This window comes from Myiozetetes cayanensis, unplaced genomic scaffold (assembly GCF_022539395.1).
Source record: "Myiozetetes cayanensis isolate MyiCay16 unplaced genomic scaffold, myiCay2020 scf117, whole genome shotgun sequence".
Taxonomy (NCBI): domain Eukaryota; kingdom Metazoa; phylum Chordata; class Aves; order Passeriformes; family Tyrannidae; genus Myiozetetes; species Myiozetetes cayanensis.
In genome coordinates this window covers 1-27696 of record NW_026086793.1, presented here as the reverse complement: position 1 = coordinate 27696, position 27696 = coordinate 1, and the positions used below count along the sequence as shown (strand labels likewise).

At 62.7% G+C, this 27696-nt stretch overlaps 3 protein-coding genes and 4 non-coding genes across 8 annotated transcripts; 5 read left to right on the top strand and 2 right to left on the bottom strand.

The window, feature by feature from the left end:
• The first annotated feature begins 1725 nt into the window (after positions 1-1725).
• Positions 1726-7454, top strand: TRIM7 (tripartite motif containing 7). The gene is made up of 7 exons (XM_050306261.1): positions 1726-2198; positions 2765-2860; positions 3034-3264; positions 3952-3974; positions 4495-4610; positions 5060-5095; positions 6940-7454. Exons 1-7 carry the CDS (start codon positions 1782-1784, stop codon positions 7452-7454), a joined length of 1434 nt encoding a protein of 477 aa, XP_050162218.1. The 5' UTR covers positions 1726-1781.
• A 1740-nt stretch (positions 7455-9194) lies between these two features.
• TRNAT-UGU (transfer RNA threonine (anticodon UGU)) lies at positions 9195-9267 on the top strand. The gene has a single exon. It is a non-coding gene; the product is annotated as a tRNA-Thr (tRNA).
• Positions 9268-9435: 168 nt separating this feature from the next.
• Positions 9436-9507, top strand: TRNAP-UGG (transfer RNA proline (anticodon UGG)). The gene has a single exon. It is a non-coding gene; the product is annotated as a tRNA-Pro (tRNA).
• A 395-nt stretch (positions 9508-9902) lies between these two features.
• Positions 9903-9984, bottom strand: TRNAL-AAG (transfer RNA leucine (anticodon AAG)). Its single transcript has one exon. It is a non-coding gene; the product is annotated as a tRNA-Leu (tRNA).
• Positions 9985-10309: 325 nt separating this feature from the next.
• LOC126635234 (zinc finger protein CKR1-like) lies at positions 10310-13923 on the top strand. Of its 2 annotated transcripts, XM_050306264.1 has the most exons (4): positions 10310-10465; positions 11208-11288; positions 11623-11749; positions 12112-13923. In XM_050306264.1, the coding sequence occupies exons 3-4, from the start codon at positions 11662-11664 to the stop codon at positions 13440-13442; spliced, it is 1419 nt and encodes a 472-aa protein (XP_050162221.1). In that variant the 5' UTR covers positions 10310-10465; positions 11208-11288; positions 11623-11661; the 3' UTR covers positions 13443-13923. The 2 variants fall into 2 exon arrangements, with proteins under 2 accessions (XP_050162221.1, XP_050162222.1); XM_050306265.1 differs by lacking the exon at positions 11208-11288.
• Positions 10420-10493, top strand: TRNAN-GUU (transfer RNA asparagine (anticodon GUU)). Its single transcript has one exon. It is a non-coding gene; the product is annotated as a tRNA-Asn (tRNA).
• An 8578-nt stretch (positions 13924-22501) lies between the features above and the next one.
• Positions 22502-27067, bottom strand: LOC126635227 (zinc finger protein 692-like; the record flags this gene model as incomplete). Its single annotated transcript, XM_050306257.1, has 10 exons — positions 22502-23106; positions 23446-23545; positions 23932-24046; positions 24334-24412; positions 24635-24697; positions 25136-25225; positions 25556-25663; positions 26530-26565; positions 26620-26658; positions 26904-27067. Coding segments are annotated over 10 exons (1053 nt in total), but the record flags the coding sequence as incomplete, so codon positions are not given.
• Positions 27068-27696: the final 629 nt, after the last annotated feature.

Genomic DNA, 27696 nt, shown 5'->3' with positions numbered 1-27696 from the left:
GGAGGAGGAGGAGGAAGAGGAGGGCAGGAGAGCGGTGGGAGCCCGGGATGGAAGCAGCGGGGGAGGGGAAGGAATGGTAAGTGAGATGGGAGGGCTGTTGGTGACACAGGGGACAAATGGGGCGCTCCGGGGCAGGACCGGAGCGGGAGCCCGGGCGGTGCCGCGATGTCCGAGGCTGCCAGGGCCGCTTTCCTGCGCAGGGGGGTCGTGGAGCGGCTGCCTCGGGCCCCCTCCCGCTGGGACCTCCGGCCCACCCCCCACCGCACCCCCTCTGACTCCCTCCTCACCCAAAATTTGGGGCGCTTCGGGCGCTTTGGGAGGACGCCCCTCTCCTATTCCTCCGCTCCCAGGTAGGTGGGGACACCCGTGGGGGGCACGGGGAGGGGTGGACTGAGCTGTCCGTGTGTCCCTCCAGGGTCTGTCCGTCCTTTGCTTCCCTCCACCCTCCCCCTTCCCTTTGCTTTGCCCACCATGGCTTTTTTTTGGTGGGGGGTCTCGCTCTTTCCCTTGGTTGTTTGTGCATCCCTGGGTTGGGGGGTGGGTTTATGTGCATCTCCCAGGCACCACCTCGTCCTTTCCCTGCAGAAATGAGGTGAAAAATGTGGGCAAGGGGTGGGACAAACACAGGGTTTGTGTTCCTTTACAGACCAGGAGACAGGGAAGGTGGGAGAGCAGGAACTCCCCTTCCACAGGGAGTGATGTAAATATAGGAATATACCTAAAAATGTACACAAATATAGGTGTAAATACACACAAATGCACGAGAAGGGGCAGATAAACATGCCCAGAGGGGGACACGCTCCCCAGGACAATCCCAGGAGCAGTTCTGCTCTCTGACTCCTCCAGCAGAGCCTCGGGGGGGTCGGGATCTGTCTCCCTGGAGCTCCAGATGTGTCTCCGTGACCTGGAGGTGTCAGAGCAGCAGGGCCGGTCTCCAGGCCACGATTTATGGATCACTCGATCCGATTTCAAGCCCTCGTTAGGAGGAGACAAATTGATCTCCCGAGGATCCTGCGTTTCCCGGTCGGTGGTAACGTGACCCCCCCTTGACTGGGGGACCATCGCTCACTCCTGACTGATTCCCATGACAGGATTTTGGTGCAGACCCCCCCTCCCCATCACAGACAGCCCCCAGCCCAGGAAGGGATCAATGACAACGCACTTTAATTGTCATTCCCGCTCTCTGCACGACCTCCAAAGCTGCCCAAACTGTCCCTTGCAGACCCAAAGTGTTCTGTTTTGAGACGCAGGACCCCAATCCAGAGCTTGATCCTTCTGGATTCGGGACTCTCACCCCCAGACCTCGGCAAGGGCTGCGTGTTCCCTTTCCCCCGTTGCTTTTTATGGCCCCTGTTGAGCCCTGGAGCTCGACCAGGTCATCTGAGTGCCCAGCTGGAGCGTCGGGGTCTTGGGCGAGGGCTCGGATGTTTCCCTGGAGCGGAGCCTGGAGCAGCTGCAGCTCCCAGGGCTCAGACCTCGCCCTCAGCACCAGCTCAGCCCCCAGCCAGTGGCCCCGAATGATTTCCCAGACGATTTCCCCCTTCCCACCTGCCAGGACGCCCGGGATTGGGGTGGGAGCAGAGCGTGGGGGTGGATTCCTGCCTTCCCTCCCCACCCGGGCATCGTCCCCGGTTCCCAGGGCCCCGTCAGCGGTTGAGGAAACCGGACACTGCCGGAGTGACCCCGCGTTCCCCGGAGAGGAACGCCCACGGCGGGCCCGGGGCCAAACCCCGCCAGCCCAGGGATCAGAGCTCGTCCCCCGATCCCGCAGGAGAGAGGCCATGGCCGCCGTGTTCCTGCCCGGCAACCTGCAGGACGAGGCCACCTGCTCCGTGTGCCTCGAGTTCTTCAAGGACCCCGTGTCCATCGAGTGCGGCCACAACTTCTGCCGCGCCTGCATCGCCAAGAGCTGGAGGGACCTGGAGATGGACTTCCCCTGCCCGCAGTGCCGGGAGGTTTTCCCGCGCCGCAGCTTCCGCCCCAACCGGCAGCTGGCCAACATGTCGGAGATCATCGCGCAGTTCGCGCAGCGCAGCGCGGCGGCGGCCGAGGCGGGCGGGCAGTGCCCCCGGCACCGCGAGGCCCTCAAGCTCTTCTGCAAGGACGACGGCAGCCCCATCTGCGTGGTGTGCGACCGCTCCCGCGAGCACCGGCCCCACGCCGTCGTGCCCGTGGACGAGGCCTCCGAGGAGTACAAGGTGTCCGTCCGTCCGTCTGTCCTGCCCTGACCCTGACCCTGACCCTGCGCTGCCACCGAGCTCCCACACCCTCGGGAGGGCTGACTGTGCTCCCCAGCCTCCCAGAGAACCCCCCTTGTCCTGCCCCGGGACCCTCATGTGGGATCCCCGTCCCACAGACCCCCCCCAGCGCTCCCTGTGGGCTCCCACCCTGTGGGCAGCGGGAGCAGCTGCTGGAGCAGAAGTGCCGGCTCCATTCCCGGCCCGGGCGAGCTTCCAGGGAGTGGCACAGGCGGATAAAGCTTCGCCTGTGCCAAGAGCCAAGGGGAGCGGGGCACGTCCCCTCCCCAGTGCCCCCTCGGGTCCCTCCCTGGTGTGCTCTGTCCCCTCCCCAGTGCCCCCTCGGGTCCCTCCCTGGTGTGCTCTGTCCCCTCCCCGGTGCCCCCTCGGGTCCCTCCCTGGTGTCCCCTGTCCCCTCCCCGGTGCCCCCTCGGGTCCCTCCCTGGTGTCCTCTGTCCCCTGCCCATGGTGGGGGTTGTGGTGGTCCCTGGGGCTGCACCAGCGACGTTTTCTCCCCCCGTCCCAAGGAGAAGATCCAGGGGCGCTTGGATCTGCTGAGGAAGGAGCGGCAGGAGCTGCTGGAGTTCAAAGTGAACGACGACAAGAGAACCCAGGAGCTCCTGGTGGGTCCTCGGGGGCGGTGGGGACGTGGGGAGGGGGCGAGAGGGAGGGTCCCTCCCACCCCCTGCTCTGCCCCTGTCCCGAACGGGGCAATGGGGCTTTCCCTCCATCCCCATCAGGCTCCTCCTCACCCCAACCCCCCCTGAAAGCCCCTTTTGGCCGTTTTTCCCCCCAGAAAACCATCGAGAGCGAGCGGCAGAAGCTGCTGTCGGAGTTCGAGCGGCTGCGGCAGTTCCTGCACGACCAGGAGCAGATCCTGCTGGGGCAGCTGGAGAAGATGGAGAAGAACATCTCCAAGAGGCAGAACGAGAACATCACCGACCTCTCCAAGGAGATCACGCTCCTCAACAAGCTCATCACCGAGCTGGAGGAGAAGATCCAGCAGCCCGTGCTCGAGTTCCTCAAGGTGGGAGGGTGGCTCAGGTCTTAGTCGTGACCTTCTTCCTCCTTTTTTTGGTGTGTTTGTGGATCCTCCTGAGGCGTTTTGGGGTAAAAGTCCCCTTTTCCCCTGTCTGTGGTGAGCAGATGGTGCGTGGTGGTGTCTGAGCACCCCGAGCTCCTCAGTGCCACACAAACCCCCCAGAACTCCCTCAAGTGGAGTTTTGCTCCTCATCTTTAATGACTCTAACGAATCTTCCCTCCATGAACTTATCTGAGCCCTTCCAGGACCCCCAAGCTCCTGGTTCAGAGCTGAGTTAGACCAAACCCTCCTTTCCGGATGCAGAGAGGTTGGGAAAACATCCCCAAAATCCATCCCCACCCTCACACAGCAGGATGGGTGATGGGTGGCCTGTTAATTGCCCAAATTTTCACTGAGCTGGGCAGACTGCACTGGCGGCACCCCCAGGCCTGCACAGGGTTAAATTCCCTGCCAGGTACTTCGAGCACAGTCAATATTTGCAGATGTCCCAGGACTTGGCTCCGGGTGGGAATTCCTCCCACAAACCCCACCCCACGGGTGATGTTCTGGTGAAAACCAGCTTGGGAACTCCTCCAGAGGCTTTGGGAGGTGGCAGGAAGGGCAAAGGGCTGAGCTGCTGTGCTGGGTTTGGGGGCTCAGGGATTTCACTCCCCCTCTCTTTTCCCTCTCCAGGACGTGACGGGCGTCATAAGCAGGTACGAGGTGCTGCTCTCCTGGTCCCTTCAGGCTTTTTCCACACCCCCATCCCTGTCTGAAGGTCAGTGCCCACAGCCCAGATGCCAGAGGGAGGCCCCAGGACTGATGGAATCCGCCTCCCACTCACTGCCAGCCCTGGGTCTCTCTCAGCTCCCTGGAAATCTTGTCCTTCCCTGCCAGGAGGTTTATTCGAGGCTCAGCTGAGAGCAGAACCCCAAATTGTCGCATTTCCTGACACCCCAGGCACCCCCGAGCTCCAAAAACCACCTTGGGGCTGCCACAGGAGCGGCTGGGAGGGGGTTCCCCAGCACAGACCCCCCTTCCCAGCCACCCCCCCTCAAAGCTGGCCCCCAAATCCAGGGGTCCTCACCCCATGGGGGGGGTTTAAATCCCGGCGGGATCCTCCCAGCCTGACCCCGACCCCCAGGACGGGCTCTGCGGGGTGGGAATGGTGCAGATGAGGAGGGAACGGGGGGAATGCTGAGGATTTTCTCCTTGTTCCGGCTGTTCCCGGGGCAGGAGTGATGAGGTGAAGTGCCAGAAGCCCGTCCCGGTCTGCAGTGACATGAAAATGCACGTCTGCAACTTCTCCCTCAAGACCGTGGTGCTCGAGAAGGTCCTGAAGAAGTTCCGAGGTGGGTGGGAAGGAACCCGGGGCGTTTCAAATAATCCCTGGCCTTTCCTGGCCCCGGGAAGGAGGGAGGGAAGCTCTGAGTGTCCCCAGGCACCCTTTGGCACCTGCCTGGGGCACCGAAATAGGAGCGGGAATTATTTCGGGGGCAATCCCTGCGGATCCTTTTTCTCCCTCTGGAGACGAGCAGGAGCAGGAGGAGACTCTCCCTGCCAGGCCAACAGCAATTAAAAAACCCCACAAACCCCACCCCAAACCCGTGGGATTGTCTTAAACCTGAGCCTGCCCAGCAGTTTTGGTGCGAGGAAAGGGTTTCCCCTGCCGTGTCCCCACGTCACGACCCAGCCGGGGCTGCTCCAGCTGACGCTTTGCCGGTGGGGAAGGGGAATTTTCTGGGGGGTCCCTCTGGCTCTCGGGGGTGTCACCACTCACATCCCTGTCCCTCCTTTCCAGAGCACCTGCAGGACGAGCTGGGGAGAGGCGAGAAAGGTAAAGGGAGCGGCGTTCCCCTCGCAGGGCCCGCGAGCAGAGACCTGAAATTGTGGTTGTATTTAGCAAAGCCAGAGAGAGGGGGCAGAGAAGGAAAAGTAAAAGCCACCCTAGATTTCTTTATTATTATTATTATTATTTTTATTCTTATTTTTTTCTGAATTTCTTCTCTCTCGATGATTTCCAGATCCAGCCTGCTCAGTTCCAGAGCCCAGGGCCGATTTTTGTAGCTGACGTCGGGGATCTGACACCTCAGCCAGGTCCTCTCTGTCTGTTTGCACTGAACCCCCCCAAAAAAAGCAGAGAAAACCCCAGAGATCTGAGCCCCCAGAGGGCACTTGGACCCCCCTGAGCCACAGCTCACCCTCAGCCTGCCAGACTGGCCCTCCTGGGCTCCTGTTCCCACCAGGGATTGGGGGTGGAGGGTGTGAGGGGTTCAGGTCCAGCAGTTGAACTCCTTTCTTAAGCTAATTAGGAGTTTAACTCCTTTCTTAAGCTAATTAGAAGTTTAACTAACTCCTTTCTTAAGTTAATGAGGAGTTTAACTCCTTTATTCAGTGAATAAAGTGAAGGAGGTGACATTTTTGGGCCATTCTCCCAGTTTTGGGGAGGAACCTGGGGCCTGAGATTTGAAGGAAAAAGGGTCCTGCCCTTCCGTGCCCTTTGTTTTCCCACCCCCACCTCGGGACCCCCAGAAAGGGTCTCGTGAATTCCTGGCAGTTTGCTGACTACAACCACAATTTGTTATTGCTACTGAGGGTTTTTTTTGGGTGGTGGGGTGTGATTATTGAGGTTTGGGGACGATTATTGAGGTTGGGAAGTGGGTACTGATGTTTTGGGGGGGATTATTGATTTTGGGGGGGGATTATTGAGGTTTAGGGGGCATTATTCATGTTTGGGGGGATTACTGAGGTTGGGAATGGGGTTACTGAGGTTTGGGGCTGATTATTTAGGTTGGGAAGTGGCTGTTGAGGTTTGGGGGTGATTACTGAGGTTGGGATGTGAATATTGAGGTCAGGATGTGGTTAATGAGGTTTGGGGATGATTATTTAGGTTTGGAAATGGGGTTATTGAGGCTTGGATGTGAATATTGAGGTTTGGATATGAATACTGGAGTTTGGATGTGAATATTGAGGCTTGAATGTGAACACTGAGGTTTGGATGCGAATATCAAGGATGGGACGTGGTTGTGAGGTTTGGGGGTGATTACTGAGGCTGGGAATGGGGTATTTGAGGTTTGGATGTGAATATCGAGGTTTGGATGTGAACATCAAGGATGGGACGTGGCTGTGAGGTTTGGGGGTGATTACTGAGGCTGGGAATGGGGTAGTTGAGGCTTGGATGTGAACATCGAGGATGGGACGTGGCTGTGAGGTTTGGGGGTGATTACTGAGGCTGGGAATGGGGTTATTGAGGTTTGGATGTGAATATCGAGGCTTGGATGTGAATATTGAGGTTTGGATGTGAACATCAAGGATGGGATGTGGCTGTGAGGTTTGGGGGTGATTACCAAGGCTGGGAACGGGGTATTTGAGGTTTGGATGTGAATATCGAGGTTTGGATGTGAACATCAGGGATGGGACGTGGCTGAGGTTTGGGGGTGATTACTGAGGCTGGGAATGGGGTTATTGAGGTTTGGATGTGAACATCAAGGATGGGACGTGGCTGTGAGGTTTGGGGGTGATTACTGAGGCTGGGAACGGGGTTATTGAGGTTTGGATGTGAACATCAGGGATGGGACGTGGCTGTGAGGTCGGGGACGGCCCAGCAGCCGCCCCAGCCCGGACCTGCCGTCGCTCCCACCCTCCCTGAGCCGCCACCCCCGTCCCTGCCGTCCCCCACAGAGGACCTGACCCTGGACCCCGACTCGGCCAACCACCTGCTGATCCTCTCAGCCGACCTGAAGAGCGTGCGCATGGGCTGCCGCAAGCAGGACCTGCCCGACAACCCCAAGCGCTTCGACACCAACTCGCGGGTGCTGGCGTCGCGCGGCTTCCAGTCGGGCCGGCACTACTGGGAGGTGGAGGTGGGGCCGTCGGACGGCTGGGCCTTCGGCGTGGCCAGGGAGTCGGTGCGCAGGAAGGGGCTGACGCAGTTCTCACCCGAGGAGGGCATCTGGGCCGTGCAGCAGAACGGGGGCCGCTACTGGGCCGTCACGTCCCCCCAGCGCACCCCGCTGTGCCCGGGCCAGAAGCTCAGCAGGGTCCGCGTGTGCCTGGACTACGAGGGCGAGGAGCTCTCCTTCTACAACGCCGACGACATGCGCCACATCTTCACCTTCAACGTGGCCTTCAAAGAGAGGGTCTTCCCGCTCTTCTCCGTCTGCTCCACCGTCACCTACATCAAGCTGTGCCCCTGAGGGGTGCTGGGGGGGCTCGGGGGGAGCCTGGCCCGGTGGGACACGGGCGGGGAGCTGAGCGGGGGTGGGCAAGCAATGTCACCCTCAGGGCGGGGTGTCTGGGGCAGCTGAAAGCAGGGATGGCCGTGGAGGTCCCCAGAGATCCCCCAAACTGTGGCCACCGTCCTAAAGGTGATGGCCACTGTCCTAAAGGTGGTGGCCACTGTCCTAAAGGTGGTGGCCACCATCCTGAAGGTGGTAGCCACCCTCCTAAAGGTGATGGCCACAGTCCTAAAGGTGGTGGCCACCCTCCTAAACGTGGTGGCCATCGTCCCAAAGGCCGCCCCCTCCATCCTCTGGTCCCCTTCCCTGCCCGTGGCTCCCCCACAGGACTCTGGAAAAGGCCAAAAGGTGCTTTTTTGGGGGGGTTTTAGTGGCGTTTCTCAGGTGTCTTTGTCCTGCTGGACCCGAGCAAATCCCACCTTGGTCACTTTGGTGCTCCCCTGTCGTCCCACCCCGAGGCCCCTCCAAGGACAGGTTGTTCCCAAAACACCCCTTTGCCCCAAGAAATGCAGATTTTGGTGCTGAATCTCGTGTTGCCTCAGGTTCTCTCGCCTGCCATTTCTCAGAAAAAAACCTTTTTACCCTCATTTCTGGTTTCTTTTTCCCTGGAAACCCCATGGCTCTTCCAAGGAGCCGACTCCAGTCTCGTGTTTGCTGCGCCCACTCTTGGTTTGCCCAAAACAAAGCAGCTTTAAGAAATACTTACAAAATAATCGGTGGATTGTTGCCTCGAGTGCTGAAAAATGGGGTTTCTGGCATTGGTGTCTGGGGTTTTCCCCCCCCCTAAAACATGGGAATCCTTCTGGGAAAGACAGACTTGGGGCAAGAGGGGAAGGTTTGTTTAACCCAAAAACATTTCCTGGCTGGTTTAAGTTGAGGAAAAGCAGAAACATCCCAGTTTTGGTGGGTTGTTTCCCACCCTGAGAATCACATTCTTATCTTTATTTAACGTTTGGTGTTTTAAATCCACATTATTTAAAGCTGTAGCAGGTCTTGAACAAGTGAGTAAAATGCCTGAATTTGGGAAGCTCTGCCCTTGCTGAAGTGTAGAAATGAGAGAAATCAATTAAAAAATCCCTGGAATAAGGAAGATATTCCCAGGATACAGCGTTTCCCAACCCTGGTTTGGTGTTTGTCTCTCATTTGATTTGTTTTGGAACCTCCGGTTTTGGGGCGATTCCCGCCGGTTTCAGCTTGAATTCAGTCGGTCTGGGGGCGATTCCCTCCTGTTTTGGGGCGAATTCAGCCTGTTTTAGGGTGTTCCAACCGGTTTGGGGAGCGATTCCTGCCGGTTTTGGTGGGAATTCCCGTCGTTTTTGGAGGGAATTCCAGGTGTTTTGGTGCGAATTCCCGAGGTTTTGGGGCGAATTCCCGGGGTTTTGGAGGGAATTCCTGGTGTTTTGGAAGGAATTCCCGAGGTTTTGGGGCGAATTGCCGGGGTTTTGGAGGGAATTCCTGGGGTTTTGGGGCGAATTCCCGCCGGTTTTGTGGCGAATTCCCGGGGTTTTGGGATGAATTCCCGGGTTTTGGGGCGAATTCCCGGGGTTTTGGGGTGAATTCCCGGTGTTTTGGAGGGAATTCCCGCCGGTTTTGGGGCGAATTCCCGGTGTTTTGGGGAATTCCCGCCGGTTTTGGGGTGAATTCCCGGGGTTTTGGGGGTCCCCCGTGGGGTCCCCGGTGGAGCGCCCGTCCCGCGCCGGCCCCATAGCTCAGGGGGTAGAGCACTGGTCTTGTAAACCAGGGGTCGCGAGTTCGAATCTCGCTGGGGCCTCCCGCGAGTTTTTTTTATTTTGCTGGTTTTTAGCCCCAAAAAAAAGCTCCATCGGCTCCGGCCGCGCCGGGATTGGGCGGAGCGGAGGGAGGGGACGGGGAGGAGTCTCGAGGGACGGGGCGGACCCGCTGGAGGACCGAGGAAGCGCAGGGATGTTGGTTGTCCAGTGGCTCGTTGGTCTAGGGGTATGATTCTCGCTTTGGGTGCGAGAGGTCCCGGGTTCAAATCCCGGACGAGCCCTTTTTGTCCACCTCCATCCTTCGATTTTCTTTTTTTGATGTTTTTGTTGCTTTTCTCCTTTAGTTTCCTTTTATTCGCTTTTTTTTTGCTGTTTTCTCCTTTACTTTTATTTTTTTTGTCTTTAGTTTTGGGGTTTTGTGATTTTTGCTTTTTTAACTTGGTTTTCCTTTCCCCTTTAGTTTTATTTTTTTGTGTCTCTAATTTTTCTATTTTCTCCTCTATTTTTTTTCCGGACTTTTTTTTCCTTTGGGGTGTTTTTAAAGCTTTTGGGGGGTGGGCTGTGCTTTGGTTTTGCTGTTTTTGCTTGAGCGGTTTTCTGTTAGTATTTTTGGGGTTTTGAGGGTGGTTTTCTGTTGGTTTTGGAGATAAAAAGAGGCAAAATAGAAAAAGCTTGCTGGCAGCGGTGGGATTCGAACCCACGCCCCCGAAGAGACTGGAGCCTTAATCCAGCGCCTTAGACCGCTCGGCCACGCTACCCTGGCGGTGGGAACGCCGGAGCCTTCCTCTGCTGGGTGTTCCCTCCTCATCCTCATCTTCATCTTCACCTTCATCCTCATCTTCATCTTCATCCTCATCCTCATCTTCATCCCATCTCCATCGTCATCCTCACCCACATCTTCATCCCAGCCCCATCTTCATCCCCACCTCTGTCCCATCCCATCCTCGTTGACCATCCCTCATCCTCATCCTCATCTCCACGCCCACCTTCATCCCATCCCCATCCTCATCCTCACCCCCATCTCCATCCCATCCTCCTCACTCTCCCTGATCTCCGTCCTCCTCCTCCTCCTCCTGCTCCCCATCTCCCACCCCTCATCTCCACCCCCTCCTCTCTCCCCTGGCCCCGATTTGCTCCACCCTGTGGGAATTGGCGTTTTGTGCCGTTTTCCCGGGAATTTGCCCCAAAAGCGGGTCTCTGTGGCGCAATCGGCCAGCGCGTTCGGCTGTTAACCGAAAGGTTGGTGGTTCGAGCCCACCCAGGGACGGGCCGGCTCCTTTTTCCTCCCCTCGCCTCATTAGCGGCTGTTAATGAGCTTTCATTGCCTTTCCCCTCGCTCCTTCCCCCTTGGAGCTGCCGAATCCAAACCCGAATCCCTCGGGACTGATGAACCGAGCGGGTCAGACCCCTCAGCTTTCCCTTGGAAGGCGAACAAACGGCACGTTGCTGTTCTCTGGAGCTTCGCTGGGGTGAAAACCACCCTCGGGGTCACTTTTCCGGGTGGAGAAGGTGGGATTTTGGCTCCCGCAGCGATGAGGAACCAGCCCCGCGCCCCCTCACCCACCGGGGGACTGTCCCGCCGCCCCAGGACCCCCATCACGGGTGGGGAGAGCCCCTTCCCACGTTTCCAGCGCTCAGACCATCCCTATTCCTGCCGTCCCCACCTCCCCAGGGGGGTCGGGGGTCCCCAAACCCCGCGGGTACCACCGGGGGGGTCCATGCGGGTGAAGGGCCCGGAGCGGGGCGGGGTCCCCGGTGCCCCCACGGTGCCGGGGGGGTCCGTGGGAGATTTTTTGGGGGGGCTGGGGTTGAGTTACCTCTAGAGGGCTCTGGGTAAGCGCAGCTCAGCTGCTTCTCGGCGTCTCCTCTCTCCCGGATACCGAGCGGGGCTTCCGGAGCCGAGCCCGGCCGAGCCCCCATTGTGTCCTGCGGTTCTGGGGGGTCCGGGGGGGTCCGGGCATCCCCCCCTCCCTCCCCGCAGCCCCAGCCTGGGAAGGGAGGACGCTTCTCCAGGAGGAAATCCCCGTGGAAGCGGCTGCGGGCTCGGCTGAACCCTGAGCAGGTAACGGGGGGAGAGCTGAGCAGGGTCAGGTCCCGCTGCCCTGCCCTGCCCTGCCCTGCCCTGCCCTGCCCTGCCCTGCAGAGGGTCCTGAGCTGGCAGGATCCGGCCCTCGGGGATGTTCCCGGCAGCAGCAGCTCCTCCGGGCAGAGGACAATGGATAAATGGGATGGAGAGGGAGCCCCGGGCTCCCCAGGGTTGGGATCCACAGCCCGTAGGGTCACATCGGTGGGATGGGGACTGGGGGGACTGGGAGGCGGGGATTCCCGATGGGAGCACCGGGCGGGGGAGGAATTCCTCCGTGTCAGGGGATGGCCCCTCTGCCGCCCCCTCGCAGGCGATTTTTGGGAGCGTTCTCCCGGCGCTCCCCCCGGCCATGGAGCCCTGGGCGCTGCTGGACCCGCGGCAGAAGGAGCTGTACCGGGACGTGATGCACGAGAGCTACGAGACCCTCATGTCCCTGGGTAAGGAACCCCCCGAACTCCCCTTTCCCTGCTCTGCATCTCCCTCTCCTCTCCGCCAGGTTTCCAGGGGGATTTCCCCAGACCCCAGCCCTCTCCTCAGCTCCTTTCCCTCAGGAAAACATTTTCGACCTCCCCTGATTTAAAGTTGAAATCCGGGCAGGGATTAGGAGTGTGCTGAGCTCCTTCCACCTTCCCAGCTCGACCTGGGATCGGCCCCCCCACCGCACCTCCCTCCCTCCTCTCTGGAGGATGAGTTTTAAGGGCCATCCTGTTGCTTCTCCATCCCTTTCCCTCCCGGCCCTGCTGCGCTCAGGGCCCCTCACTCTCGTTTCCCTCCCGTTCCCGCTCCCCTCTCCCGGCAGCTCAGGGGCTGGTGAGCGAAAAGGCGGTGGAGGATGGAGCAGCCGAGCCCGGTGAGGGGCTGGGGGTGGGCTCGTCCCAGGGCCCGGAGCGGGAGAAGCCGCTCGGCTCCCGCCGGCGCAAAGCGAAGCGCCCGGACAGGGCCGTGCCCGCCGGAGCCCCCCGAGCCCCCGCGGCGCCCGGGCCGGGCAGCGCCGAACCCCCGCCCCGAGGGCCGTCCCGGGAGCGGCCCTTCGGCTGCGCCGACTGCGGGAAGAGCTTCCTGTGGGCCTCGCACCTGGAGCGGCACCGGCGCGTGCACACCGGCGAGCGGCCCTTCGGCTGCCCCGAGTGCGGCGAGACCTACAGCCAGAGCTCGCACCTGCGGCAGCACCGGCGCGGCCACGCCGGCGACCGCCCGCGCCGGCACGGCAAACGCGTGGCCGAGCCGGCGGCCCACGGGCACGGCCACGCCGCCCGGCGGCCCCACCGCTGCGGGGACTGCGGCAAGGCCTTCGCCTGGGCCTCGCACCTGGAGCGGCACCGGCGCGTGCACACCGGCGAGCGGCCCTTCGAGTGCCCCGAGTGCGGCGAGGCCTTCAGCCAGGCGTCCCACCTGGCCAAGCACCAGCGCGGCCACGCGGGCGAGCGGCCGCACCGCTGCCCGGCCTGCGGCAAGACCTTCCGGCAGAGCTCGGAGCTGGCGCGGCACCGGCGCACGCACCTGGGCCGGCGGGCGCTGCGCTGCGGGCACTGCGCCCGCCTGTTCCGCGCCGGGCCGGCGCTGGCGCGGCACCAGCGCTGCCACCAGCCCGAGCGCTGCCACCGCTGCGCCGACTGCGGCAAGGCCTTCGTGTGGGCCTCGCACCTGGAGCGGCACCGGCGCGTCCACACCGGCGAGCGGCCCTTCCCCTGCGGCAGCTGCGGCGAGCGCTTCGCCCAGAAGGCCCACCTGCTGCAGCACCGCAAGACCCACTCCCCGGACCGGCCCTACAAGTGCGGCGACTGCGGGAAGCGCTTCGGCGACGCCGCCCCGTTCCTGGCGCACCGGCGCGGCCACGCCGCCCGCAAGAGCTTCGCCTGCGGGCACTGCGGGAAGGGCTTCGCCTGGGCCTCGCACCTCGAGCGCCACCGGCGCGTCCACACCGGCGAGCGGCCCTTCGGCTGCCCCGAGTGTGGAGAGGCCTTCAGCCAGGCCTCCCACCTGGCCAAGCACCGGCGCAGCCACCTCCCCAAGGCCGCGGGGCCGGCGGGGACCCGGCACTGCCCCTCGCCGAGAGCCGGCGCCGGGGGGAGCGGCCCCACGTCAGTCACCACGGGGCCAGCGGGAGCCCACGGCAGCGAGGAGCCCTGAGGGGCTGAGACCCCCCGGGGGGCTGAGACCCCCTGGGGGGCTGAGACCCCCCTTGGAGTGACAGAGGGGGAGGAGGGACAGTGCCCCGAGCGAAAACTCGGCTTGGGGACAGGCCTGAGGACACCCGGTGATGTTTCAGGGCTGCTGGGGGTGCTCTAGTGGGGTTTACCCACCCCGGTGTCTCCCTGCTCCAGTGGGATTTACCCACCCTGGTGTCTCCCTGCTCCGGTGGCATTTACCCACCCCGGTGTCTCCCTGCAGCGATGGCCTGGACACGCTGCCATCCCAGGAAAGGGACAACTTGGGCAGAAGGAGCCTCTTCCCAAGGGAAACGGTGCTCGGCTCCACCAGGAAAGGCAGGGGGAGCCGGGTCTGGTTCTGGTGCCAAAATCCGGCGGTGTCGTGGCTGTTCCTCGTTCCCGTGGGCAGGAGAAGGGGATGGGGAGGGGAGGACGCTGAGGGGGCAGAGGGAGGTGCTGGCTCAGGGCAGGAATAAAGCAGGAGCTCTGCACCTCGTGGGTTCCTGCGTGTCCTTGGGCTCCTCGGCCGTCCCTGCTCCAGGCAGGAACCCCCCAGACACCTCCTCCCTCCCTGGAGACAAAACCAGGCAGAGACACACACAGGGGTTGCTCTTTGGGTCAACTATTCCTATTTTATTTCCCGGCCCAGCACATCCCAGCCCCTGGCAGTGTTGGGGGGTCCCAGCAGTGCTGGTGAGGGGTGTGGGTCCCCAGGGCTCTTTTCTGAGCCGTTTGCCCCCAGACTCCCTGGGCAGGGGGTCCTCAGGGCCACAGCGGCGTCTGGGGGGGCTTTGCCCCGCGGCAGGGCCCGTCGCCATGGCAACGCCAGCCGGCTGCCCTCACCCAGGATGGCCGCCACGGCTTCGCGCTCGGGCGCCATCTTGAGCCGGGTCCCGCCGGCGGCAATGGGGACGAGGAGGCCGCCGCCATTTTCCCTTTGCGCCCCGCCTGAGGGTGGGGCCGCCATTTTGGAAGAGGGCACCTCCCCTCTGACCCCAAATTAACCATTTTTCAGCCCAATTTCTGGCCTCCCCGACCCCGCTGCAACGTCTCCAGCAAACGTTTTCCTCCCCAAAGCAAATTTCATCAGGGACAGAGAGGACAATGTAAAGAAAAGCAGGGAAATGGTTTGGTTTTGAATCTTCCATCTGCATCACCCAGGAGGGAGCTCCCAGCAGGGATTTAAATCCCTAAATCCCTCGGGAAAGGACTGATGAGTGGGCGTAGCGAGGTTTGGGGTAATTTCTGTACATCTGGAGGTTTTGGGTCATTTTCCCCTCAATCCAGGTTCCTGGAGCAGCTCTGTGATGCTCATAGGGACACAGCAGAGAGGCCAATGCTGGGAAAGCCACCCCAACACCTTCTCTCTCTCCTCTTCAGGCCGGGAACGCCCCAACCCACTACCTATGCACCCGTCAACATCAGATAGGGACCCCCAACACATCCCACAGGGCCCAACACATCCCACAGGGCCCCTAACATCCCATAGAGCCCCAAACATCCCATAGGGCCCCAAACATCCCCCTCTGCTCACAGGGATCTCTGAGGATCCCTCTGCACCCTATTGGGACCTCATCCCCCCCGAACCCTACAATACAACCCCCAAATTCCATAGAGACCCCCCCAAAACATCCCATAGGCACCTATACCCCCCACCTATTCTTTAGGGATCCATACATCCGGGCTCCCCCTGCTCCCCATAGGGACCCCCCCCTCTCAGCAGGATCTAGGGGACTCCTCCCCTCTGCCCCCACCCTGCAAACCCTCATAGCCCCCTCGATCCCTCAGGGACCCCCCAAAAAGCCCCTCCCATGGACCCCTATGGGCATCGCCCCCGCCCCACGTGACCCCCACGCTCGCGCGCAGCGCCCCCCAGCGGTTGGCGGGCCACGCGGCCTCGCCTTTTCCACGCCCCCTTTGCCATCTTTAGGCATAGCTCCGCCCACACACCTCATTAGCATGCACGACCACGCCCAATCGCAGCCGAGAGTTGATGTAACCACGCCCACTCGCCCTCCCGCGCCGCGCCGGCCCCGCCTCTTTCCCCTGTGCGCGCAGGCGCGGCCCCGCCCCCCCCGCCGCCAGTCGCGCGGGCGGCGCCGCGCGGAGCGGACGCGCAGGGACCGCTGCGGAGCCGCCGCCGCCACCGGCGCCACGACCGGGACCAGCAGCGGGGCCGGGCCCTCGGCCGGGGCCGCGGCCGCCATGGAGGCGCCGCCCGCGCCCCCCGCCGCTCCGCCGGCGCCCTGCAGCGCGGCGCGGAGCCTGCAGGACGAGCTGACGTGCCCCGTGTGCCTGGAGTACTTCAACGACCCGGTGCTGGTGGCCGAGTGCGGGCACAACTTCTGCCGCGCCTGCGTGACCCAGTGCTGGGAGGACTCGGCGCGGCGCCTGTGCTGCCCGCAGTGCCGCGAGCCGGTCCCGCAGCGCCTCTTCCGCCCCAACCGCTCCCTCGGCAACATCGTGCACATCGTCCGCCAGCTCGGGCTGCCGCCGGGCCCCGCCGAGCCGCCGCCGGGGCCGCCCGCGCCCGCGCCGCCCCTGCCCGCCGCCGCCCCGCCCGGGCCGCCGGGGCCGCCGCGCTGCCCGCGCCACGGGGAGCCGCTGCGGCTCTACTGCGTGCAGGACCGCAGGGCCGTGTGCGTCGTGTGCCACCTGTCCCGCGAGCACCGCGCCCACACCGTGCTGCCCGCGGAGGAGGCGGCCCACGCCGCGGAGGTCAGTGCGGGGACCCCCCGTGCGCTGCCCGGGCTGGGGAGGGAGAGCAGGGGGAGCACCCTCGGAATGATGGGGGCAGTGACGACCCCCTCCCGCTCCGAGGGATCTTCCTGGGGTGCAGGACCCCCCTCCTGAGGAGAGAGAGCAGTGGGAGCCCCCCCGGGCCCCCCCAAACCCGTTCCAAGGGCGCCGGGGCGAGTGACGCAGAGCGGCCCGGGCCCCCCCCGGCAGCGCTGGGGCCGCACCCTGTCGCGACGGGGGGCCCGCCTTGGCAGTCGCGATTAATTGGCGAGGAGGGGCTGCTGAGCCCCCCAGGGCCGGGGAGGGAGCGCAGGGCCCGGCAGAGGCCGAGCCGGAGGGATCCAAGATGCCGGCCGGGGCTGCGCAGGGAGGAGGAGGAGGAGGGAGGGGGGAAGGACGGGCGGGGGTGGCACCGGCGCCATCCCGGGGGATCGGGGAGGGGGATCGGATCGGGGAAGGGCACAGTGCGGTCATTAACCACCGCAGCGTGTTAATTATCGCCTTTAATGAGTCCTGGCGTAGCGAATTCAGTCCCGGAACTGCCGCGGTTCCTCTTCCGGGGGCGCTTCCCCCGCCCCACATTTGGGATTTTGCCCTTTTTTAGGGCACGGGTGTCCTCAGGCGGGTCCGGGGCTGGTGCTCTCTTGGGCTTTTTGCTTCATTAACCTCTTTCTGTGAATTCTCGGTTGTTGCAGGGCTCCTCCCACCCCGATTCTTTCCTGATCTTTGCTTTAATCTCACGGGTGGATTTCAGAGGCAGCACCAGCAGCCTCCCAGCAGCCCAAATCCCTCTGTTTTGGGGGTTATTTATGAAATATTGGGGTTTATTTGCCCCCAAGCCCAGCTGCCATTTGCTGCGTGCTGCTGGGGCTTCTCCACCCTCCATGGAGGTCAAACTGCTTAAATGGGGACGGGTTTAATTAATTAATAATGAATTGATTTAATGAGCAGCCTGGAGGCGGAGGCCCCTCCTCTTCTGGGGGGGGTTCAGCCTGATTTTGGGGCACCTCAGGAGGGTGGGGGATGTGGGAGCTGATCCCAGGAGGAGGGTGGGGGTGGGACCTGGGGGGGCTGTTTCTTCACAGGCAGTTAAAATTAGCTCTCATTGAAAGGTTTTTTTGCAGTTTTTGGGCTGCTTTGGGGGGATTTGGCACATCCTGAGGTCGGGGTTGAGGGGAGCAGGGCAGGGGGGGTCGTGGTGCAGCCACAGCCTTGCTTGGGTTCTGCTGCTCCCAAAAAGCCCCAGATTTGGTGAGTTTGGCCATTTCAGCAGCAGCAGAGCAGGGACAACCCCCAGCCCATCCCTCCTGGTCCCCCAGGGAAAGAATTCCCAAGGGATCTCCTCGTTCTGCTTCCAGGAGGTGCCCCAGGAGCACCTGAGCTCCCTGAGGAAAGGGCGTGAGGAGGCCAAGGCCGAGCGGGAGCGGCAGAGCGAGGAGCTGCTGGTGAGTGGGGGGGGTCCCTGGGGGTCTGCCCTTTCCTTGGGGGTCCCTGAGCCCCCAATCCCTGAGGGTCTGCTCCTTCCTTGGGTGTCCCTGAGGATCTGATCTCACCTCGGAGTTCCCAGGCCATGGGGGTCTGCTCTTACCTGGGGGTTCCCTGAGCCCCCCCAGCCACAGGAATTCGGTGTCACCTGGGGGGTTCTTTGGACCAAGGGGATTCAGTGTCACCTGGAGGTGTCCCAGCCACGGGAATTCAGTGTCTCCGGGGTTCCCTGAGCCCCCTGACCACGGGAATTCAGTGTCTCTGGGGTTCCCTGAGCCCCCTGACCACAGGAATTCAGTGTCTGTGGGGTCCCCTGAGCCCCCTGACCACGGGAATTCAGTGTCTCTGGGGTCCCCTGAGCCCCCTGACCACGGGAATTCAGTGTCTCTGGGGTTCCCTGAGCCCCCTGACCACAGGAATTCAGTGTCTGTGGGGTCCCCTGAGCCCCTGACCATGGGAATTCAGTGTCTCTGGGGTCCCCTGAGCCCCCTGACCACGGGAATTCAGAGTCTCTGGGGTTCCCTGAGCCCCCTGACCACGGGAATTCAGGGTCTCTGGGGTTCCCTGAGCCCCCTGACCACGGGAATTCAGTGTCTCTGGGGTCCCCTGACCACGGGAATTCAGTGTCTGTGGGGTTCCCTGAGCCCCCTGACCACAGGAATTCAGTGTCTCTGGGGTCCCCTGAGCCCCCTGACCACGGGAGTTCAGTGTCTCTGGGGTCCCCTGAGCCCCCGGGGGTCCGACCTCGCGCATGTTCCTGGTTGGGGGTCCGACCTCACACGAGTTCCCGGGGGAATTGCAGAAGCAGACGGAGGTGGAGCGGCAGAAGATCGTGGCCGAGTGCAAGGAGCTGCGGGCGTTCCTGGAGGAGAAGGAGCAGCTGCTGCTGTCCCGCCTGGAGGAGCTGGACAGGGACATCGGGCGCCGCCGCGACGAGAGCGTGGCCAGGCTGGCCGAGGACATCGCCCAGCTCGACAAGCTGCTGGCAGAGCAGGGAGGGGACAGCGGCCCAGGGGGCACCCCTGGAGAGGTGAGAGCCCCTGGGGGTGTGTCCCCGTGGCAGGAACTTCCCGTTTATGGAGGGGGAATCCCGTTCATTGGGGGCAAGGAAAAATACTCCCTTAGGGGGTCAAAAAGGTTCTGTGCACGTGGGCGAAAAACGCCTCACGTGGGGACAGGATTGCCATTTGGGAGGACAAAAAAACGTTTGTAGGGACAGAAAATCCTGGGAATGGGATAGAAAAAGTTCCATTTGTGGGAAGAAAAAAAAAACAGCCATTTGTGGGCACAGAATTCCAGTTTATAAGGGAAAAAAAAAAAAGAAAAAAAAAAAACCTGTTTATGAGGTCAAAAAGTTCCCAAAAAATGGGGGCAGAAAATTCCCATGTATATGGGGGACACAAAACTAACCCCACTGTTGGGGACAGAATTTCCTCAGGGATTCTGCCTGGTTTTGGGGAAGGATTTGGGATCTCCAAGGTTGGAGAGAGGCCGATCCTGATGGAATTCCTGTTTTTTTCCCCTTTTTCCAGGGTGTTGTCCCAGCTGGCAGCAGGTGAGTGGGGCCGAGCCCTTCACTGGGTGAACTGGGAGGCTCTGGCCGTGGCAGGGCCGGTGCCCCCAGCCCTTCCCGGGGGGAATTCCCGGGATTTTGGGAATTGGCGGGCCCTGAGCGTGCCGTGTCCCCGCAGCCTGGAGAGCTGGATGTTCCTGAAGCCCGAGCCCGGCTTCTCCGAGCTGGAGAAGAAGCTCAAGAGCTTCTCCCAGAAGAGCGCGGTGCTGAAGGAGGTGCTGCTGGAGTTCAAGGGTGAGCCTGGGAAGGCCCTTCCCGGGGAAATCCCGCCTGGAATTCCGGCAGGGCTGGGGCTGGGGTGGGACCGGGATCATCCCCCACCCCCAGGGTGGTCTGGGGGAGCTCATCCCAGAGAGGAGGTGGGGCAGGAGGGGCTTCCCTGGGACTGGAGCGTGGGAATGAGGGATAGGGATCATTCCCGTGGGATGGGAGGGGATCCAGGGACTCCAAAGGGACTCAATCCCTTCCCTCTCCTCCCACAGAGAACCTGCGCTTCGAGCTGGAGAACGACACAGGTGAGGTTGCTGGGGCTGGGACTGCCCTCTTCCCGGGGACTTCCATGGAATTGGCTGGGAATGGGACTGGGACACAGGCACTGGGTCAGTCCCCACATCAGTGGCACAGCAACCCCTCAGCCCTTCACCTGCGTCCCCCCCATCACATTTGGGGCACCCCCTCCCAGGTGTCACAGTGACCCTGCAGGTGCCCCACCTGTGTTCTTCCTGTCTCATTTGGGACACTGGATCACCCATCTTCCAGGTGGCACAGTGACCCCACAGGTGCCCCATCCCATCACTGACCCCCCCTTCCCAGGTGGGACAGTGACCCCACATGTAAACCCATGACCCCACAGGTGCCCCTCCCATCCCTGACCCCACAGGTGCCCCCCTCCCATCACTGACCCCCCCTCTCAGGTGGCACAGTGACCCCACATGTAAACCCATGACCCCACAGGTGCTCCCCTCCCATCACTGACCCTACATGTACCCCCATCCCATCACTGACCCCCCCTCCCAGGTGGCACCGTGACCCCACAGGTGCCTCCTCCCATCACTGACCCCACAGGTGCCCCCTCCCATCCCTGACCCCACAGGTGCCCCCTCCCTCACTGACCCCACAGGTGTCCCCCTCCCATCCCTGACCCCACAGGTGCCCCCTCCCCTCACTGACCCCGTTCCCCCTGTCCCCATTCCCCCCCAGCCGACCTGTCTCTGGACCCCGACACGGCCAACCCGTACCTGGTGCTGTCGGAGGACAAGCGCAGCGTGCGGCTGCGGGGGGCCCCTCAGGAGCTGCCGGCGCACCCCAAGCGCTTCGACTACGCCTTCTGCGTGCTGGCGGCCGAGGGCTTCTCTGCGGGCCGGCACTACTGGGAGGTGGAGGTGGGCGACGGCGAGAGCTGGGTGCTGGGCGCCGCCCGCGAGTCCGTGCGCAGGAAGGAGAAGGTCGACTTCGCGCCCGAGGAGGGCATCTGGGCCGTGGGGCTCAACTGGAAGGGCAAGAATTGGGATCAGTACCAGGCGTTCACCTCGCCCGAGACGCCGCTGTCCCTGTGCGAGCGGCCGCGCAAGATCGGGGTGTACCTGGACTACGAGGGCGGCTGGGTGGCGTTCTACAACGCCGACAGCATGGCGCCCATCTTCACCTTCACCGCCGCCTTCTCCGAGAGGATCTTCCCCTTCTTCTGGCTCTTCTACGTGGGCTCCTCGCTGTCCCTCTGCAACTGAGCCCCGACCTGCTCCTGCTCCTCCTGCTCCTGCTGCTCCCGCTCCTCCTCTTCCTCCTCGTCCCCTCCTCCTGCTGCTCCCGCTCCTCCTCGTCCCCTCCTCCTGCTCCTCCTCCTCTTCCTCCCCCTCTTCCTCCTTCTCTTCCTCCCCTCCTGCTCCTTCTCTTCCACCCCCTCCTTCTCCTCCTCTTCCTCCCCCTCCTCCTCCTCTGCACCCCAGGGACCTGCCAGGGGTCACCTCTGTGTGTGTCCCCACCATGTCCTACCCTGTCCCCCACCTGTGTCCCCACCCCCTCTCCTTTGTGAGGAGTCACTTCTGTGTCCCCCGCCACATCCCACCCTGTCCCCCCACCACTGTCCCCCAGCTGTGTCCCCATCCCCCTGGGAGGGGTCACCTCTGTGTCCCCCTACCCGTGTCCCCATCCCCCCTTTGCTTTCAGGCAGACCCCCCCCAAATCCCACCCTCGGGGCAGGGGGGGAGATTTTGGTTTTTTTCCCCTCCTGTTGCATTTAAAGAGTTTTTCGAGTCTCTTCACCCCCCCAAAATCTTCCTCAGGGGCGTTGGCTGTTGAGGGGGGCTGGTTGAGCCCCCCCCTTTTCCCTTGCTGGTTAAAGACCCCCGTGGTTCACTTTGTGTTTTTCCCTGGAGTTCTGGAGCCCCCACGGAACAGGGAGAGGTCGATCCCAGCCCACCTCGGACCGGAGCCAAAGCTTTGTGCCCCCCCCGAGGTTCAAACCCCTTGGGAGGAGGGGACCCCCCCCCACAGCCCCCCAATTGCTTTGCAGGTCACCTTTAGGCCCCCCATCCCATCCCACTCCCATCCCATTCCCGCTTCCGTCCCCCTCCCACCGGGGAAGGGCCGAGCCTGTCCTGCCGAGTGACCCCCCAAATCTCCCCCCACCTCCCCCATTTGCCCCCATCTCCTTCCACCCCCCCAAATTCCCTCCTCCCCGCTTGCCCCCCAGACCGAGCCCTGGAGCTCCGGGATCCAGGGAAAGGGGCAGTGGATGTTTGGGGTCACCTGGAGGGGATTTGGGGGCTCTGGGGCTGGGGGGTGACCCCAGGGGGGTTGGAGGAGGGGGGGGATCCTTGTTCCAGGTGTGATCTCGCCCATGTCTCCCCCTCTGAGACCCCCCTGCGCTGCTGTTCGTGTCCTTGGCCCTGTCACTGTTAGTGGGGAAATAAAAGTTGCTGTGCAAAAAAAAAACCAGGCTCAGGAGGGTCTTGGGGTCATTTGGGATCCATCAAATGGTCCCAACTCGGAGCCTCCAGGTACCTGTAACTTCTGCCTCGGGCTAAAATTCGGTTTTAAAAGGGAATTAAGTTTTAAATTCAGGTTGAAATCCAAAGGAAAGGTTTAGAGCACTGGGAACTCCCCCCTAACCCAAATTCCCGGGGCACTCTGGTGTTTCCATCCCCCCTCCCGCCCCTTTTCCAGCCCCCAAACCGCTCCAATCCCCATTTTCTGCCTCTTCCCCCCCAGAAACTCTGCTCGAAATCCCACTTTTACCCAAAATACCCTTTATTGAGGCTCCCCACAGGGATTTCAGCCCCCTCGGGCTCTGCCCGCGACAGCGCGGCTGGGATTTGGCAGGAAAAGTGGGATTTGACAGGAAAAGTGGGATTTGGCAGGATAACTGGGATTTGGCAGGATAACTGGGATGTGCCCCAGGGCTCGGTGGAAGAGTTGGGATTTCACCAGGATTTGGCTGCAAGGCCGGGACTGCGCCCAGGGTTTGGCGGAAGAGCCGGGAATTCTCCCCACTGGGTTTTTGGCACCTGGAGCCGCCGGGGGGGTGGGGGTTCCATCCCCCCCTCCCCTGTCCCCTCCATCACCCCAAAATGGGGGAGGAGCCCCCCCCTACGACCCCCCCCGGGGCGTGTCCGGGCCCTGCCCGACGCCCCCAAACCCCAGCGGGGTCCCCTCGGGGGGCTCTGGGGGCGGCCGGGGGGGCCCCCCGGGGTGGCTCTTGCTCTTGTGGGCCGTGACGTTGTCCCTCTTCTCGAACCTCTTCCCGCACACGTCGCACGGGAACTGGTACAGGGCGGCAGCGTCGTGTTTCCTCATGTGCCAGTTCAGGGACGCCTTCTGGCGGCACGTGAAGCCGCAGATCTCGCACCTGGTGCCGGGGCAGGGGCAGAGACCAGGGACAGGCTCAGGGATGGGATGGGATGGGATGGGGGTCAGGGATGGATGGGATGGGCTGGGCTCAGGGAATGGGGATGTCAATCCCCCCCCCTTCCCTGGGGCTCAGGGATTGACAGGGATGTGGCTCAGGGAACAGGGATTGACAGGAGGCTCAGGAAACATGGAGCAGCAGGGACTGGGACTCACTGGGGGGGACAGGGAGGGGACTGGGACTCACTGGGAAGGGCAGGAATGGGACTGGGACTCACTGGGGGGAACAGGGAGGGGACTGGGACTCACTGGAGGGGACAGGGAGGGGACTGGGACTCACTGGAGCGGCTTCTCCCCGGTGTGGATGCGCCGGTGGATGATGAGGTTGCTGCTGGTGCGGAAGGAGCGGGCGCAGAACTCGCAGATGTAATCCCGCTTGTCTGGGGACAAAAGCACCGGGATCGGCCGCTCATCCCGCCCGGGAACCCCCCAGGGGGCAGGGATGGATCACAGGGACGGGAATGGCGGGAAAAGGGGCACAGGGAGGTGGGACCCCCGTGGGAGCAGCTGGGATCCATACAGGGACACACGGAATCCATGTGGGAAGAGCTGGGACCCCCCTGGGAGGGGCTGGGATCCCCCTGGATGGAGCTGGGATCCCCCTGGATGGAGCTGGGACCCCCCTGGGAGGGGCTGGGATCCCCCTGGGAGGGGCTGGGATCCCCCTGGGAGAGGCTGGGATCCCCCTGGAAGGAGCTGGGATCCCCCTGGGAGGGGCTGGGATCCCCCTGGGAGGGCTGGGATCCCCCTGGGCTCCCCCCCTCACCGCTGTGCAGCTTCTCGTGCTCCTTGAGGTGCTTCTTGAAGTTGAAGGATTTCCCACAGGAGGGCTCGGAGCAGGTGAAGGTTTTCTGGTGCACGTGCTGGTACTTCTGGTGGTGCTGCCAGAGCAGGAAAAGCCACACTCAGATCCCAAATCCGACCCCAGAACAACGCCCACCACCCCCCAGGGGTGCCCAGGGCTCTGGGCTGACGGTGCCAGGAGGGTTGGGGGAGGGTTTGGGTGGGTTTTGGGTGGGATTTGGGTAGTTTTGGGTGGGGTTTGGTTAGTTTTGGGTGGTTTTTGGTGGTGGTGGGCAGGTTTTGGGTGGTTGTGGATGGTTTTGGGTGGGTTTTGGGTGGGGTTTGGGTGATTTTGGGCAGGTTTTGGGTATTTTTGGGGTCTCACGTTCAGGTACTGGCGGTTGGAGAAGATTTTGCCGCAGCCCTCGAAGTCACAGAGGAGGATCTCGCGCTTCGCCGCCTTCCTGGAAGAGAAAAGGTGGGAAAAGCCCTGTCAGGGAAAGCTTTGGGATGTGGCTCTGGCTCTCCCTGCTCCGCCCTCCTCACCCCCCTCCCCAAAACCTCCCCTGGGCAAACCGAGCCCTCCGGAGCCCGGGCAGGGGCTGAGCTGCCCCTCGTCCTCCCCAGGGCCCGGGGAGAGCCCCGGGAACTCCCCCAGCCCCTTCCCTGCCCCCCTTCCCGGGCACCTGATCCTTTTGGGGCCGATCTGAGCCGCCTCCTCGTCGCTGCTCCGGCTCCTCCGTCCGCAGCTGCAACGGGAAAGAGCTGGGTGAGACCCCCCATTGTCCCCTTGCTGTCCCCCCATTGTCCCCTCGCTGTCCCCAGACCAGGAGCCACCAGGCTCCCCCCTAAACTCCCCCCCAGCCCCCCAGTTCCCTCCTGTTCCTCCCCTTCTCCCCCCAGGGCAGGAGGCGCTGGAACAAACACAGGCTCAGGCACCAGGGGGAACAAATCCTTTATTGGGGTGCCCAAATTCCCCCACGCCCTGGCTGGGGGTCCCAGCCCGCTCTGATCCACGGCTCAGCCCCTGGGAACAGCAGCTCTTCCTGGCTGGGGCCCTGGAATGGGGGAGAGATCCATCAAAAATGGGATTAAAGGGGGAGGAATCGGGGGATGGGGAGAGGGGCTGGGATTTGGGGTCCCCAAGGAGCTTAAACCCAGGTTTTATCAGCTCAGGGTGGCTTTACCTGGGGAAGGGAGGAGAGGGGGAGGCCCCTGAGGGTCTGGAAGCTCCTGCTCTGCTCACAAAGCAGAGTTTTCTCTCCACTTCCCATTTGCTGTGACAAAAATTAAGGAAATGGTTAAAAATACGATCCCTGTCACCAAACTCAGCCCTAACAGGGCTGACCCGAAGCTCAGGCTGGGCTTTGGTGCCGTGGGAGCCCCTTCCCAAAATCCCAGGGGTAACTTTGGGGATCTGGACCCCGGGATTCGGGACAGAAACCAGGCAGGACCCAAAAAAACACCAGAGGGGGGAGGAAAAAACCCACATTTAATTCACTTTTGGCCTCAGCAAGGAGGGCCCAGACCCCACCCAGAGCTTTCCACCCCCAAACTGGACATGGGGTCCCGGGATGGGGGTGGGGGAAGAGCAAATCCAGCGTTACCTGCCCTGGGCTCGGGGCTCCAGGAGGGTCCCTGCCCTTCCAGCCCCGTGGGAGGTGGATCTGGAGCTGCCAGGAGAGGGGGGAGGGGGTTCAGCACCCAAAAATTGCCTCTCAAAGGAGGGAAAAGGTCAATTGGAGCCGCAGAGGAGCAGCTGAACTCACCTGGGCACAGGGCTGGGGCGGGACTGCTGCTGGTCCCGGGTGGAAAAGGGGATTTCAACCCCTTGGCCAGGTCAGAAATGGCAGAAAATCCATCCAGGGGAGGAGTCCAGGGGGGTCACAGCCCGGGGGGACCCCACCCAGAGCAGCCCCAGCCCAGCAGAGCCCCCCAGGGGGGGGATTTTGGGCTCATTTATCCCAAACCAGGGAATTCTGAGCAGGAAGGGCAGGTGGGAGCCAGCACTGAGTCCCAGCTCTGCCCAGGGGGGGATGGTGGTGCTGCCAGAGGGGAGGGATCCACGGATTTGGGGCCAGGCCCATCCAGGAGAGGCTCCAGTGCCCACCATGGGGGGGAATTCAGGGGTCTTTGTACCCCTCTCGAGGCCACCCCCTGCCCCCTCGGCCTCTCCTGGCTCCCCACGAGGCTTGGGAAGCCCCCCCAGGCAGGGCAGGGAGGAGACCCCCCCTCCTTTGGGTGCTCAGCACCCCCCCAGGCCCGGGGACACCCATCTGCCCCACGGCCAGGGGGTCGGGGAGGGGCTGGAGCCCCCCTTGGGGGTCACAGGGAGGGTGGATGGACCCCCCCTTGGGGACACTCAGCTCGTGCCCCACGGCCAGGGGGTCACCAGGATCGTTGACCCCCCCTTGGGGACACTCAGCTCGTGCCCTGCCCTCCAGGTTTGACCCCTTTTGGTGGTTCCAGCTGGTTCCTCAGAGCTCAGGCAGAGAGAAACCCCCCCCGAGTGCCCCCCAAACGCCCCCGGTGACCCCACGCCCCTCCCCGCTGTCCCCTCCCTGCTGTGCCCCCCACTCACCCACGGCCGCTCCTCTCCTCTGGGGGGCAGGGGCTGGGCAGGGGGCTCCAGGGGGCTCCAGGGGGCTGCTCCTCCTGAGGGGCTTCCTGCGGGCCCGGGTCGGCTCTGCCGCGCGGCGGCTCCGGGACACTGCGAGGGGACAACGGGGGTCAGGGGATTTGGGGGTCAGGGGGTTTTGGGGGCTGGGGGAGGGATGGGGGGAGGTGTGTGGGGGATTGGCTGGATGGGGGTTGGACATGGAAGGACATGGAAGGACATGGAAGGACATGGATTGGACATGGTTGGACATGGAAGGACATGGGTTAGACATGGAAGGACTGGATAGGACATGGGTTGGGCATGGGTTGGACATGGTTAGATCCACAGCTCCTCACCTGCCCAGGGAGGGGTGGTAGCTCTGGTCCCTCAGGTCATCGCTGTAGGCCAGGTCATCTTCCTCATCCTCTCCTTCCTCCTCCTCCTCCTCCTCCTCACCTTCCTCCTCCTTCTCCTTCTCCCCCCGGGGCTCAGCCCCCCTCTGCTGTTCCTGCTGCTCCTTCTGCTCCGGCTGGGGGCTGCAGGACATGGATATGGACATGGATATGGACATGGATATGGACATGGATACGGGGGGGGATCAGCCTGGGGGGGGCCAGGGATGGGCCCAAAGGAAGGGACAATCTGGGGGGGGGCACCACTCACCTCCCACCCGCTGCTGCCACGGACACGGCTCTGGGGGCACCTGGGGCTGCAAGGGGACAGGGTGATGTGGGGGTGGGAGGACAGGGGTGATGGGGGTGGGAGGGACAGGGGTGATGGGGGAGTGAGGGGACAGGGGGTGATGGGGGAGGGAGGGGATAGGGGGTGATGGGGGGTGGGGAGGGGACAGGGGTGATGGGGGGTGGAAGGGGATAGGGGGTGATTGGGGGGGCTCTGAGAGGAAGAGGAGGAGGGTGAGAGGATGGAGGGCAGGGAAGGGCACTGGGGTTGGGACAGCCCCTGATCCCAGCGGGAGGGGGCAGATGAGCCCCCCCTGGAGTGGGATGGGGGTGGGGTGATGGAGGGGAACAGGGGGTGCTGATGGAGGGAACAGGGGTGATGGAGGGGAACAGGGGTGATGATGGAGGGAAACAGGGGTGCTGATGGAGGGGAACAGGGGTGATGAAGAGGAACCAGGAGGTGATGGAG

What these genes read in the sequence shown, in the direction of transcription:
- LOC126635234 (XM_050306265.1), top strand. Translation starts at nt 11,662, where the DNA reads ATGGAGCCCTGGGCGCTGCTGGACCCGCGGCAGAAGGAGCTGTACCGG. An exon ending in CGAGACCCTCATGTCCCTGG is followed by an intron (nt 11,750 to 12,111) that starts GTAAGGAACCCC and finishes CTCTCCCGGCAG; the next exon opens with CTCAGGGGCTGGTGAGCGAA.
- TRIM7 (XM_050306261.1), top strand. Translation starts at nt 1,782, where the DNA reads ATGGCCGCCGTGTTCCTGCCCGGCAACCTGCAGGACGAGGCCACCTGC. An exon ending in AGAGAACCCAGGAGCTCCTG is followed by an intron (nt 2,861 to 3,033) that starts GTGGGTCCTCGG and finishes TTTTCCCCCCAG; the next exon opens with AAAACCATCGAGAGCGAGCG. An exon ending in CCGTGCTCGAGTTCCTCAAG is followed by an intron (nt 3,265 to 3,951) that starts GTGGGAGGGTGG and finishes TTCCCTCTCCAG; the next exon opens with GACGTGACGGGCGTCATAAG.